The following is an 11,443-nucleotide window of genomic DNA, read 5'->3' on the forward strand; positions in this document are numbered from 1 at the left end:
GGAAATGTGAAGGGACAGGAAGCACTGTTGTATGCGATGACCTACGGGCCTCGGCAGAGAGACACCGAAGTGGAAGTCAATGGTGAGTTTAACTGGTTCCTTGGGGAAATAGTGGCTCTATGAACATAAACAGAAAAAAAATTAAAAAAGGAAGCGAAGCATTAAGCTTGCTTTGTACACACAAACTTAAGGGAAGGGAAATGCCCAGAGGAGTCGTCTGGGACTAGAGGGAGGCACATGAAGCTTATGAATCAGATTTTGTTAAATTTGCTGCGTCAGAGGTCAGATGTCTACAGCATAGAAAGCATAACTAAATGGTCAAAGAGCTAATGACAGCATTGGAGACATTACAATTTAGGTGCTGGGGATGAAGCCAACAGAGGTTGAAGAGAACTCTGACAGAAACACTTAATCTATTAAATGAGATGGCTTTAGGAAGGATGCGTGGGTACAGATATCAGATGCTAGCAAGACATTGTCATGGCTGGTACCGCCACAGCAAAAAGTGATTTGACATGCATAAGCAATCCTGCTTCTAATTTACTTATATATGTAATTACTGTCTTCCAAAGAAATCCCTTAAGGTGAATGCTGGGTTACATCACTTCTTGACCTCGGAGAGCTGGTACCCTGTTGAATTTACTTGCATCTTTGATTGTCTTAACTCCAGTGCCCCACATTGTCCGCACTGAGAAGGGAAGTGACTGATGAATCAAGATGTACCTTTAAGGTTAACTTTTTGAAAAGATGACTTTAACTATTTCTGTCTTAAAACTTGACTTTTGAGACCACACTTCAACCTTATTGTATGTGTAAAGATACTTTAGAGGCATAACCGACAGAATGGCAAGGGACCCATGTCAGATGAACATTCTTATGCCACCAGCAGAAAAATTTTAGTATTTTTTTTAACATGGTTCCACGAGCTTTCATTTTTCCTGGGTTGTGATAATTATGTAACTGTAGCAAACTTGTGCCTACTATGTTCTAGAAATGAGGCCTCCACAAGATGTAGAGAAGGAAACAATGTTTATTCCCAACTTCATCTCTTCCTGATTTGCTTGCAGGTCCTAACCCTTAGGGGGCATCTATGTGTGCCCCTTGTCTGTAGAATGGGAAAGTCACTGTTATTATTGTATTCCTCATGGAGCTGGTCTATGCTTCTTACCATCTGTGCAAAGCCCAGGTTGGACATCAATCATTCCAGAATTTAGAAGTAGAGTTCCAATGCTATGCTTATCCAAGGGCTCAGAATCACCCAGTCCAAGCTCAGGAAGTTTACAGCCAACAAAGTAATTAGGTCCCAAAGAGACCCTGCCAAACCCCTGTTCTTATACTGAACATATCAATGGTCCAAAGACCACTAGATTTGTACTTTAGATGGATGAGTCACAATAAGATAGGTTTTGGCATAGCTGGTGTAGATAGATTATTGGATTTTAAAATGGTGAATTAAATAATAGGAAGATTATAAATAGGAATTTCCAAATCCTTTTCAGTTATTCCTATTGCCTTAAGGAGAAACATCCAACTGGTCTTTCACATGTCTATATTACTTACATTTATTATTAAATGCCACTTTAAATAGAGACCAGACCTGGGGCTCCAAGTCTTCCTTAGTGTCTATGTAAACATGAATCTATTTTGTTTTTTTATAATGTATTTTTCAATTATATCAATGCATGATAAATGGTTTGTTTCAAGTTTTTTTTTGTTTTTTGTTTGTTTGTTTGTTTTGTTTTTATTTTTTGTTTTTCGAGACAGGGTTTCCCTGTATTTTCTAGAGCCTGTCCTGGAACTAGCTCTTGTAGACCAGGCTGGCCTTGAACTCAGAGATCCGCCTGCCTCTGCCTCCTGAGTGCGGGAGCCACCACCGCCCGGTTAGCTTGTTTCAAGTTTACATCAATAATGTAAAAACTTGGTTTTTCAAACGTAAGGACTTTTAGGCAAGGATGTAAATCTGCTAAATTATTAAATGCAAATATAGACGAATCTTAAACCACGACGATGAGATGGGGCTGGTCACATCACCAGTGGTGCTGTCATTGTTATTAGGAAGAGGGTTAATTAAAGTAAGCTGGGATCTAGTCAGAAAAGGGCCACAGAAGCCCGCCTTGTGCGTCATCAGCCTCTAATTCATATATGTTTTAGTTATTGCGACCCATAAATCATAGGCTGTTCTATTTGGCACTCACTCAACAGAAGGCCATAAAAAATCCACTGAGTGGAAGAAGGCACAGCAAAGCAAATACTGTAAAACAAGGGAAGGTAAAATGTAGCAATGACAAATCATGCAGCTATTACTCAGAGAGCAGCCGGCTTTAGGTCGCTTCCATATGCTCAGCATTTTAAACATAAGTAAAAATAAGGTATGCATGAAAACGAAAAGAAATGTGCCCTGCTGATAATTATATAAAGAGGAAGCTACTTTGTTCTACTAATGGCTAATTTGATCCCAGGGCTATCTCATGAAGGTAATACAAAGGAAATTTGTCGGCTTAAAATGAATATAAATTGAACAAGGGCAAAATATTTGTACTAAAATCAGATTTCTATGGTAAACCTCTTCGAAAATATATTCTATTATTGAATTGTAGTTATCGTGAAACATGCCGTAGAAGTGGGCTCAGTAGCTGCCAGTTCAAATGTCTCCAAATTGTCATCCTAAAAAAGGAACTATGGAGGCTGCTTTTTCAAATTCCTCCTCAAAATCTTGGCATTTCTTTTATAAGCTTAGGCCTTGGTGTATAATTTAACTGGTATGAATTCTAAGAGATAAGGATTAGTCATCAGAGCTTAACCAGCTGGTTATTAAGTAATTTCCCAAGATTCATAAATATATTTATGTCGGGCTATTTTTTCAGGAAGACAACAGGCAAAATTTTTCTCTAAAAAAGAAGTCAATATTAAAATGCATACATTTGGTCAGTTACTATGATGCTATCATTTGTAGATTTGTTCATACATACTAAAGTCAAACTATATTGATACAGGTATGTATAAACGGCATATACACACACTCTCTCGGTGACAAAGTCCATGTGAATGGTTACTCATTGAGTCTAAAACTTCTTGCCACTATGGAAAGTCACCAAGCCTCTGGAGATGCAGTGTACGGGTTGCAGCAATGGCCTGTCTGATCTTCACCTGCTCAAACCACAAATGTTCACATATAGAGCTGGTACCTATTTTTTTACAATGGATGTAAAAAATATTGATGCATGCTGAGGTTTAACTTTTTTAAGGAACCATCCAGCTACACAGTCAGGGCTCACAGGTGTATCAGGAGCCGTGGGGAAAAGAGAAAGATAAATGGCACTAAACCATGAGAACTCAAGGGAACCCTCAGCAGGTAAAAGAAGGTAACTAAGGCCAGGTCTCCACTTGTTCATGAAAACCCCAGGGTCTTCCATCAGCCCAAATCTGTTTACTCTCGGTATTTTCATTAAAGCTTACATTTAAGCAATTAACAATAATCTTATAAAAACTGCTTTAAAGAAAAACAGTAAAATTTGTTCCTCGACTGAGAGGTGTTTATACTTTAAAAATCAAACATTTTATATCCAGGGATGTTCTGTAACAGTAGGATTTGGCCGGAAGGCTAGCCGATGAAGGAAGGGAATTGTTTTGAGGTAGCATGGGCCTTGGTCTTCCTGTCTGGCCACCCAGTCACAGGCAGTCAGACTGTGAGTCAGGGCCAGATCTGGTTACCAAGCAGTTTGCTGCTTTGTTGCTTAGTAACTTGAGTCTGTGGACCATCCTTCCCAGCTGGCTTTTCGGGAACCAGCGAACCAAACCTTAATAGAATTCTAACTTGATCTTTTTCCTTAGACTTTAAGCTTTTTGTGCCCTTTTTCTCTGAATCATTCAAAATAAAATTATTCTGATTGGTTTTGTGTTTAAGCCAGTATTATTTTAAAACCACCATGAATCAGATTGTCCTCCCTCTCTCCCGAAGCTCTTCTCCTCTAGCTACACACGTTTCCATCAGAAATGAAAGACAGCAACTTTCCTACAAAGCACGTAGACGACAAGCAAAGTCTTATACCTTTATATTAACTCACTACCATTTTATAAAACCCTTACTTTTGCAATAGTCTCAGGATACATGTAGGGAAAGGAAGTAAATGTGAACGCAATTTGACAGTCCAAAGAGTGGTGCTATCAAAAGTAATAACAAATGATGGATAGGCAGGAAGACCTGGACTCACATTGTTCCCCCTGATCGCATGGCTGGAGAGCTGAATGAGTGTGGCTTTGTGACATTTTTCTGTGCCTTGGTGTGTACTGTGTATGTGGGTGCGCATGCCACCATGCGAGTGTGGAAGTCGGAGAACAACACTCCAAAGTTTGCTCTCTCCCCCTGTATGTGGATTTCTGGGATGGAGCTCAGGATGCCCGGCTTACACACAGCCCATCCACTGACCTTGGGACTTGCTTTTAATGATTTAAAAGTGCCATCTGGGATCAGTATGTAGATTTAGTGAGGTTTTTAAACTTGTAAATATCAAATATCCTTGAAGCCATATGACTTTTGAACTAGAGAACCTATAACTCAAAAGACTGAATGACTAAAGTCAAATATCCAGTGGCCAGCAAGCCTTGGCTCCACTCTACTAAGTCAGCCGCAGCTTTCAAAACATGGCTTTCCTTTCCAAAGTAAAAGCATTTGTAAAAACCATAGTTTTTTTCCCCTGATGATCGGCTTCTTCCTGAAGCAGCTACTGTAAGAAAAAAAAAAATGGGTAACTTCTTGCCTGGGGGAAAAATGCGACAAAGTGTTGACACTCATCTAGTTACCTAAATTCCCAGGAGCTTTTTCATTGCAGAAAATAAGTCTAAAAATTAAACCTACCATTTATATTATTTAAATGATCTTTGAGGTTCGCCTTTAAAAAATATTTCATTCATTTAACCTTTCTTCTGTGTTTTCAAGTTCATATTTTCATCTGAAAGCATAGTCACCATTAGGAGCAACAACTTCAGCTGGCAAAAGTTGGGTTCTTATCTCCAAAAAGATAAACATCAATGGACACAGGAAGTACAAAGGAGTAATAAAAGTTGGGTCCATTGGTCCTTATTTTCTTCATCAGTCAATAATTGCCATATTTAGATTTTTGTAATGTAGCAAATATTATGGCTCTATTGACATGTTCTATAAGAGAAAAGAGGGCTTCTGAAGTCCTCTAGTTTGAATGAAAGCTAATAACAGCTATCATGTTCACTTCAAAAGCTAAAGACACTTTCAACCTGCCCACTAAGAGAACACCACAGCCACAGCTGATGTCTGGGCTCTCTGCTCCTTCAAACATGGCTGTGGTGCTTAATATGCTTCCTCAGTGATTTTTCCTAGATTACATCTTCACCTGAAGTCCCCCCCTGAGTTCCAATCTGCAAGGAGAGCAACAGTAATGCTTGTCTCTTGGTATCTCCACCAGAGAAAAGGGAAAAGAGGAAAAGGCAGGGAGAGGAAGAGAGGGGAGGGGAGGAGAGGGGAGAGGTAAGGTAGGGTGGAAAAGGAAAGGAGGGGAGAGAAGAAGGGAGGGGAGGGAAAGAGAGAGGAGAGGCAGGGTAGGAAGGTGAGGGAAGGAGAGAGGATAGAGAGGAGGGAGTGGAGGAAGGAGAAGAGAAGGGAGAAGAGGGGAGAGAGGAGGAGGAGGAGAGGGAAAGAGGAGATAGCAAGAACCCGAAAGCTAAATACAAGAGGTAACATGAGAACAAATCCAGGGTCCTCAAACACAGTCATTAAGTAACAGCTTTCAAAAGCCTGCTAATGTGTATTTAGCCTCCACATCCTAGAAGGATGGACATTTTCTTTATGGTGTCCATTTATTCCCTCTCCTATAACTTGAATAAAATTCATAGTATATGTCTCACTCTAGAAACAAGTTCAGGGGCTGGAGAGCTGGCTCAGCAGTTAAGAACACTAGCTGCTCTTCCAGAGGAGGTTCAATTCCCAGCACCCACATGGCAGTTCAAAACTGTCTGTAACTCCAATTCTGAGGATCTGACACCTTCACACAGACATGCATGCAGGCAAATCACCAATGCACATAAAATAAAAATAAATAAATAAAAATGTAAAATATGCAGTTATTGAAGAAGGGATTGACTAAGGAGTGAGCTGTCACTTTTAATCATGAGTAATTACATACCTAATAGAGAAAATGTATAAATCAATAAATATGCCTGCATTATCTCACTTCTTAAAAAGCTTTAGTATTCCACAAAGGCCTTTGAAAGAGGCATGCTGACAGTTCAAATCTTAATCCTAAAAGAATGTTTTATTGTTTAAAGATGGTCTACCTACTTCTACCTTGGAGCACATGTGCATACATGGAACTTAAAAAGATAGCGTGCTTGCTGTAATGTCACACTGTTGAGCACTCAGTGTGTGTGGAGCACAGCACTCACTGAACGTAAGTTTCTCAGTCCTCAATAGGGAAGGGAAATCTCCACCAGATTATTCGTCTGAGAAAAACTTTATTTGGTTTGCAACATCCATACATTTTTAAAAACAGCTTTCAGATCTACATATACAGGGAGACTCTGGGTTTGGACCCCAGTACCATGAGGTAGGGGGACATTATGCAAAAAGTGATAAAATGATGACATTTAAAAAAAATCTGAGTGGTGGATATGTGAGTTTAGACTGCCTTCATAGGAAAATGCTATACCTTAAGTGGGCATAATGACTATAAAGTTTTGTCTTATCAAAAGAGAAGTGGATAGAAGTGATTCCACCCCAAGACTTGCGGGTAGAGTCAGAAAGAGTTTGAGTTGTAGGCCAAATTGGGCTATGTAATGTATTCTGGGCCAGATGTGGCTCCACAGTGTGACTCTGTCTCAAAAACAAAGCAAAACCTAGAATGTGAAACGGAAGCACAAAGGTTTTGTGATGTCATTCTGACTAAAAGCTGGCTGTTAGCATCCCCAGTACAGAAATCAGCCATTCTTTCCCTTCACGACTCCACCGAGGCCTGACACGAGGGATATGTGCTAAAACTGAGTGAGGAAAACAGAACAACACAACCCTAAAATATGCAAACAATTTCCTGACTGGTTTCTCTGAAATAAACTAAGACTGGACATTGAGTTTTCTGTAGCAGGGATTCATTAGATTTGAAATTCCTGATGACGTCATAGGCTCCTCCCTACTGACATGAAATCAGAATCCACAGTACTGTCAGTGACAAGCACAGACATATGAGAGTTCCAGCCTTCACACAGGAGGCGGTTCAGGCAACCGCCACTGTTGTCTAGTGATGGGATTGTTACCAGCAGTTGCTGAGAGAGTAGCAGAAGTCAAGTGTTCTACAGAAACCTGAAGAGGACAAAATTACTTCTGCTTGGGAAGAAGTAAAGATCTCAGGGAGCAAACACTGGATCAGAGAGAGGCATCCACCCTCAGCAGTCTCTCTTCTGTCTGTCTTCTATCCCATGATTTAAAAAAAAAAAAAAAAAAAAAAAAAAAAAAAAAAAAAAAAAAAAAAAAAACACTCATTCTCTGAGCTCATGGGATCTTAAAAGAGATTTAATCCAATCTATTCACAAGCAAGTGACAAGTTAACTATCTAGAAATGTAAACAAAATCCTAAAAGTTCACACCGACCAAAGTTATTAGTAGGATTCATCATATGAAAATAAAAATATTATTAATGATACTCAAAGCATCTACCCCATGAAAAACACTCTAATTTATACGTAATTGTGTTGAAGAAAACCAGAAGCCTAGGTACTAGTCCTGGGAAATTGGGGAACAAGGAAATGGAAGTGGATGTTAAGCAATTATCTAAAACCACACAGCTGGCAAAGTCAAACCCCTCAGTTTCAGCAGTCTGGTTTTTGACGGCTTAGCTGTTCTCTGCTCATGTCTCACAGTACCAGGGCATTGGGTCAACTGTGTAAGCCACACTCTGAGTGGACTGGGAAATGCAAATGAAGATTCAGAATGAAGATCTGCTTGGTAAACAGGGGACACAAGGAGGTGAAAATGGGGTGGTTATTGAACAAAAGAAAAGACCTTTTTTAAAAGCATAAGAGGACAAAAAATGTTGACTAGTTATTAGATATTTATTGACAGTTCACCATTGGTCAGTCATAACATGGATTACCAAAATGGGTACAACAGAACTCTGGATTTTTGATGGGTAAATCCAAAGTCCTTGCATTAAGAAATAATATAATATAATATAAGGCAAAAAGGGGGAAAGGAAGAAAAAAAGCAAAGATTCAGGCTGAGGGCATCCTGGATTGATGGGTGATAGAAAGAAGATCTTTTCGCTCAACATATTTAACAAACAAAAGAATTGCTTTGGTATGATCCTTACTTCAGAGGTTTCCAAACACCAAAGACTAACAATCTTAGAAGTTCAACTATAATATAGAGAGTGAACCACTTCATCATTAACATACTATATAACTGTTCACCAGATCTGTCTGACTTTTTCCTTGGAGCAGAGCTGAGCCATGCTTCTTTGGAAATTAGATATGGGTGCAGAGCTAAGGTCTAGAAGAGGCAAACAAGCCTCAGTGATCAACATGCTTCTAGTCTTGCCGCATAGGCTCTCACTACTACCATCTTTCATGCTATTTATCCTTATTCAGTGTTGGCTGACAACACTGGGGCTTCTGTGTTTTGAAAGAGAGAACCACAAGATGATAGGATCCCATGTCTCTTAAGCACTGCAAAGCAAGCTGTCTTCCACAAAAAAGGCAGAGGCAAACAAATGCCGTTCACTCTATCAAACCACTGAGATTGGAAGGTTTTGTTTTTTTTTTGTTTTTTTTTTTTTTTATAGAGAAACAAGCTCTAAACAAAACAGATATCTTCGAACATTATTTTTTTCCAACTAGAGTGCAAATGACTTAGAACCAAGAAATAACTCTTGTTCAACTTTATACATTACACATCAGATAGAAACATTCAAGCTAAGTGCATACTATTTATAGGCATGGTAAGTGGAAGGGACACCACCAGCAGGAACCAACATTCTGAGGCAGGGCCGTACAAAGCATATATTTAAGCAGCTGATGATTTAGGAAGAAGTAGGAGATGTGGATATAGTTAGATGCTAATTGGGTGTGTGTGCACACGTGCACTTTGAATTATACTTTTAAAATGCTACAGAGTATACTTAAACACCTAGTGTTCATATATGAATTTATAAATAAATAATTGAAAAAAATTCTGTCTCGTTCTTGGTCCAAAAAGCCTGAGGCACAGATGGGATGGTTGTCAGAGGATACCTGTGGCGTTTTGAAAGCCTCGGGCTGACTGGAATGAACTGAAAGCATTGGGATGCTACTTCTAACTCCTTCTGGGTTGGTTTGCGTCCCAGAGGGAAACCCTTTCCTCCTGAGTTAATTAAGGGCCGATAGCATGTGTATCTTTTCCACTTCCATCGCTTTCTCTGTGCCACCTGATCTGACTGAGAACTTAGAGGCCAGAAAGGAATTCTAGTAGAAACCCTGTGCTTGGAGTTTCTCCAAACAGCACCAGGAAAGGAAGTGCTGCAGAATTCAGAAGAAAGCCTGTTTTCATGAGATTTCCTGCCTTCCTTCTCCTCAGCATGTCCAAATAACTCAGATAACCTTCAGCTGAACTCCAGGAGGCTTTACGTAGACTGAAATCAAGCCGTGAGTGAGGCTTACCCTGTCAGCAATACATACAGTCTTCGGAAATATAATCAGAAAGCCGACAGAGGATACCCAAAGGCTGGTCCTACTAGTTTGTGAACTGAAGCCAGCTTTCCTGCCTGGCCTTCAGTGCCTGGTCTTGAGCCAAGTCCCTTCCTTCCAAGCATCACCGATGGTGTGCCCTGCCTTTCTCTCATCCACTGCTTATTGCTGGCAAAATTTACAACGATATCTCTCTTCCTCGGAGGGGCTCATCATTTTCTGGAAACAAGTTTTTTAACCCTTAATCCAGCATTTGCTGTGGCCCTTGTATGGCCAATGGGATTCAGAGTCATTGTCATCTAGTTAAAAGCCTGAAGACAATAGAAACCCTTTTTTACTCAGACATTTAGCGATTTAAAATTAACATTCTGGGATTGGACGTGTCTTTGAGTGTGACATGCCTTTTATTTGCTCTGTCATTAACTCTCATCTGTCATATTAATATATTACTGAGTACAGTAATGCCACTCAGTTAGATCTGGGTTCTCGCTACCTCTTATGGTTTCCTTCCTTGAGTCTTGCTTCTGTTTTGTTTTGTTTTGTTTTTCTATCTCAAATACATTGGCTTGTTTGGGGAACTCTATAGAAAATGTCAAAAGTCTTCCAGAAGAAAAAAATACATGGAAGCAAATTCCTAAGACAATCTCATCCATTATAACAATGATCAAATATTCATAAAGAAAATAAAAAGCACAAAACATTCAAAGCATCCTAATTCAAAGAACACGATAAGAGTACCAGTGCCTGTCACTTCCTGCAGACTTCCTAATCCCCTTCCTCTTTCTGCAGAAGTGTGATGAAGATTATGAACGCAATGCCATAGGATTAGGGGGCAAATCTTTACACACTACTGTGAACATCCCTGCTCAAATGGGTATCACGCAGAAGCTAAGCAGACAGCTAAGTCTGATGACGCTCCCTCCATCCTGGTCCTCTCTGGTAAGACAGTTAGGAGAACCTGGCAAGGATGTTAGCTTAAGAAATCAAAGAGAGCCACCACTTAGGCATGGGAGTAAACCTACATTCTTTTTTGACATCTGGAATCCAGTTTTCTTGTAGGAACTTGCAATAGCAACTGAGCTCTGAGAACCACCCACCTCAACCACTTCTGTTACCTATCTCTAGGATTCTTGCCCTGACTTGGGCATTGGTGGGACATAGTATGAAGGTAGATTACTTCCCATAAATCACAGGAGCGGAAAGATGATCCTCCACCCCACCCCCACAGCCGCAGTAGGAGCAAAAAGCACTGAACCGGCATGGCTAACATCTCAGTGATCCTAGCAGACCTTACCACGTATGTGCTACTGTGAAGCGCCGCTGCTTGGGGATGTTGCTACTCAGAAGCATCCTGCGCAGGAGCCTGGGGGAATTCCTGGGAGAAATCACCGGGGAGAGCTTGGGAGAAGCGGATTTCCTCGCTGTCTTGGACTTTTCATGCTGCAACAGGTTTTCCCGCAGGGATTTCACAAGATCCTCGTTGAGCCATGGGTTTGGAACATGCGGATTATCCACTTCAGGGACTGTAAGGGTGTCCGGGCTTGTCGTCTGCTGAGCCATTTTCCTGGTCAACTTTGTACAGTTGGCCGCAATCCAGGACAACGTGGTTGCCTGGCCTGTTTCCAGTGAGTCCCTTGGCCCGAGTCTGGAGAAAATGTCCAGGGAAACAGGTCGGATCCAGCTGCTGTTAGTTCATTCCGCCCCTGCCTCAGTCTCTCCGCGCAGGCTGCTGGGTGTAGACCAGGCGAGCGCACTCCCCCGC

The 11,443-nt window shown here is 40.7% G+C and overlaps 1 protein-coding gene across 2 annotated transcripts in view; it reads right to left on the minus strand.

The window, feature by feature from the left end:
• The window catches only part of Pde4d (phosphodiesterase 4D), a 683,624-nt gene extending 672,383 nt beyond the window's left edge, over window positions 1-11,241 (minus strand). For both annotated transcript variants that reach the window (XM_038322667.2, XM_038322672.1), the window contains exon 1: window positions 10,976-11,241. In XM_038322667.2, coding sequence (XP_038178595.1) covers window positions 10,976-11,241 — 266 coding nt within the window. The remainder of the gene's footprint in view (window positions 1-10,975) is intronic.
• Window positions 11,242-11,443: the final 202 nt, after the last annotated feature.

This window comes from Arvicola amphibius, chromosome 3 (genome assembly GCF_903992535.2).
Source record: "Arvicola amphibius chromosome 3, mArvAmp1.2, whole genome shotgun sequence".
NCBI classification, from domain to species: Eukaryota; Metazoa; Chordata; class Mammalia; order Rodentia; family Cricetidae; genus Arvicola; species Arvicola amphibius.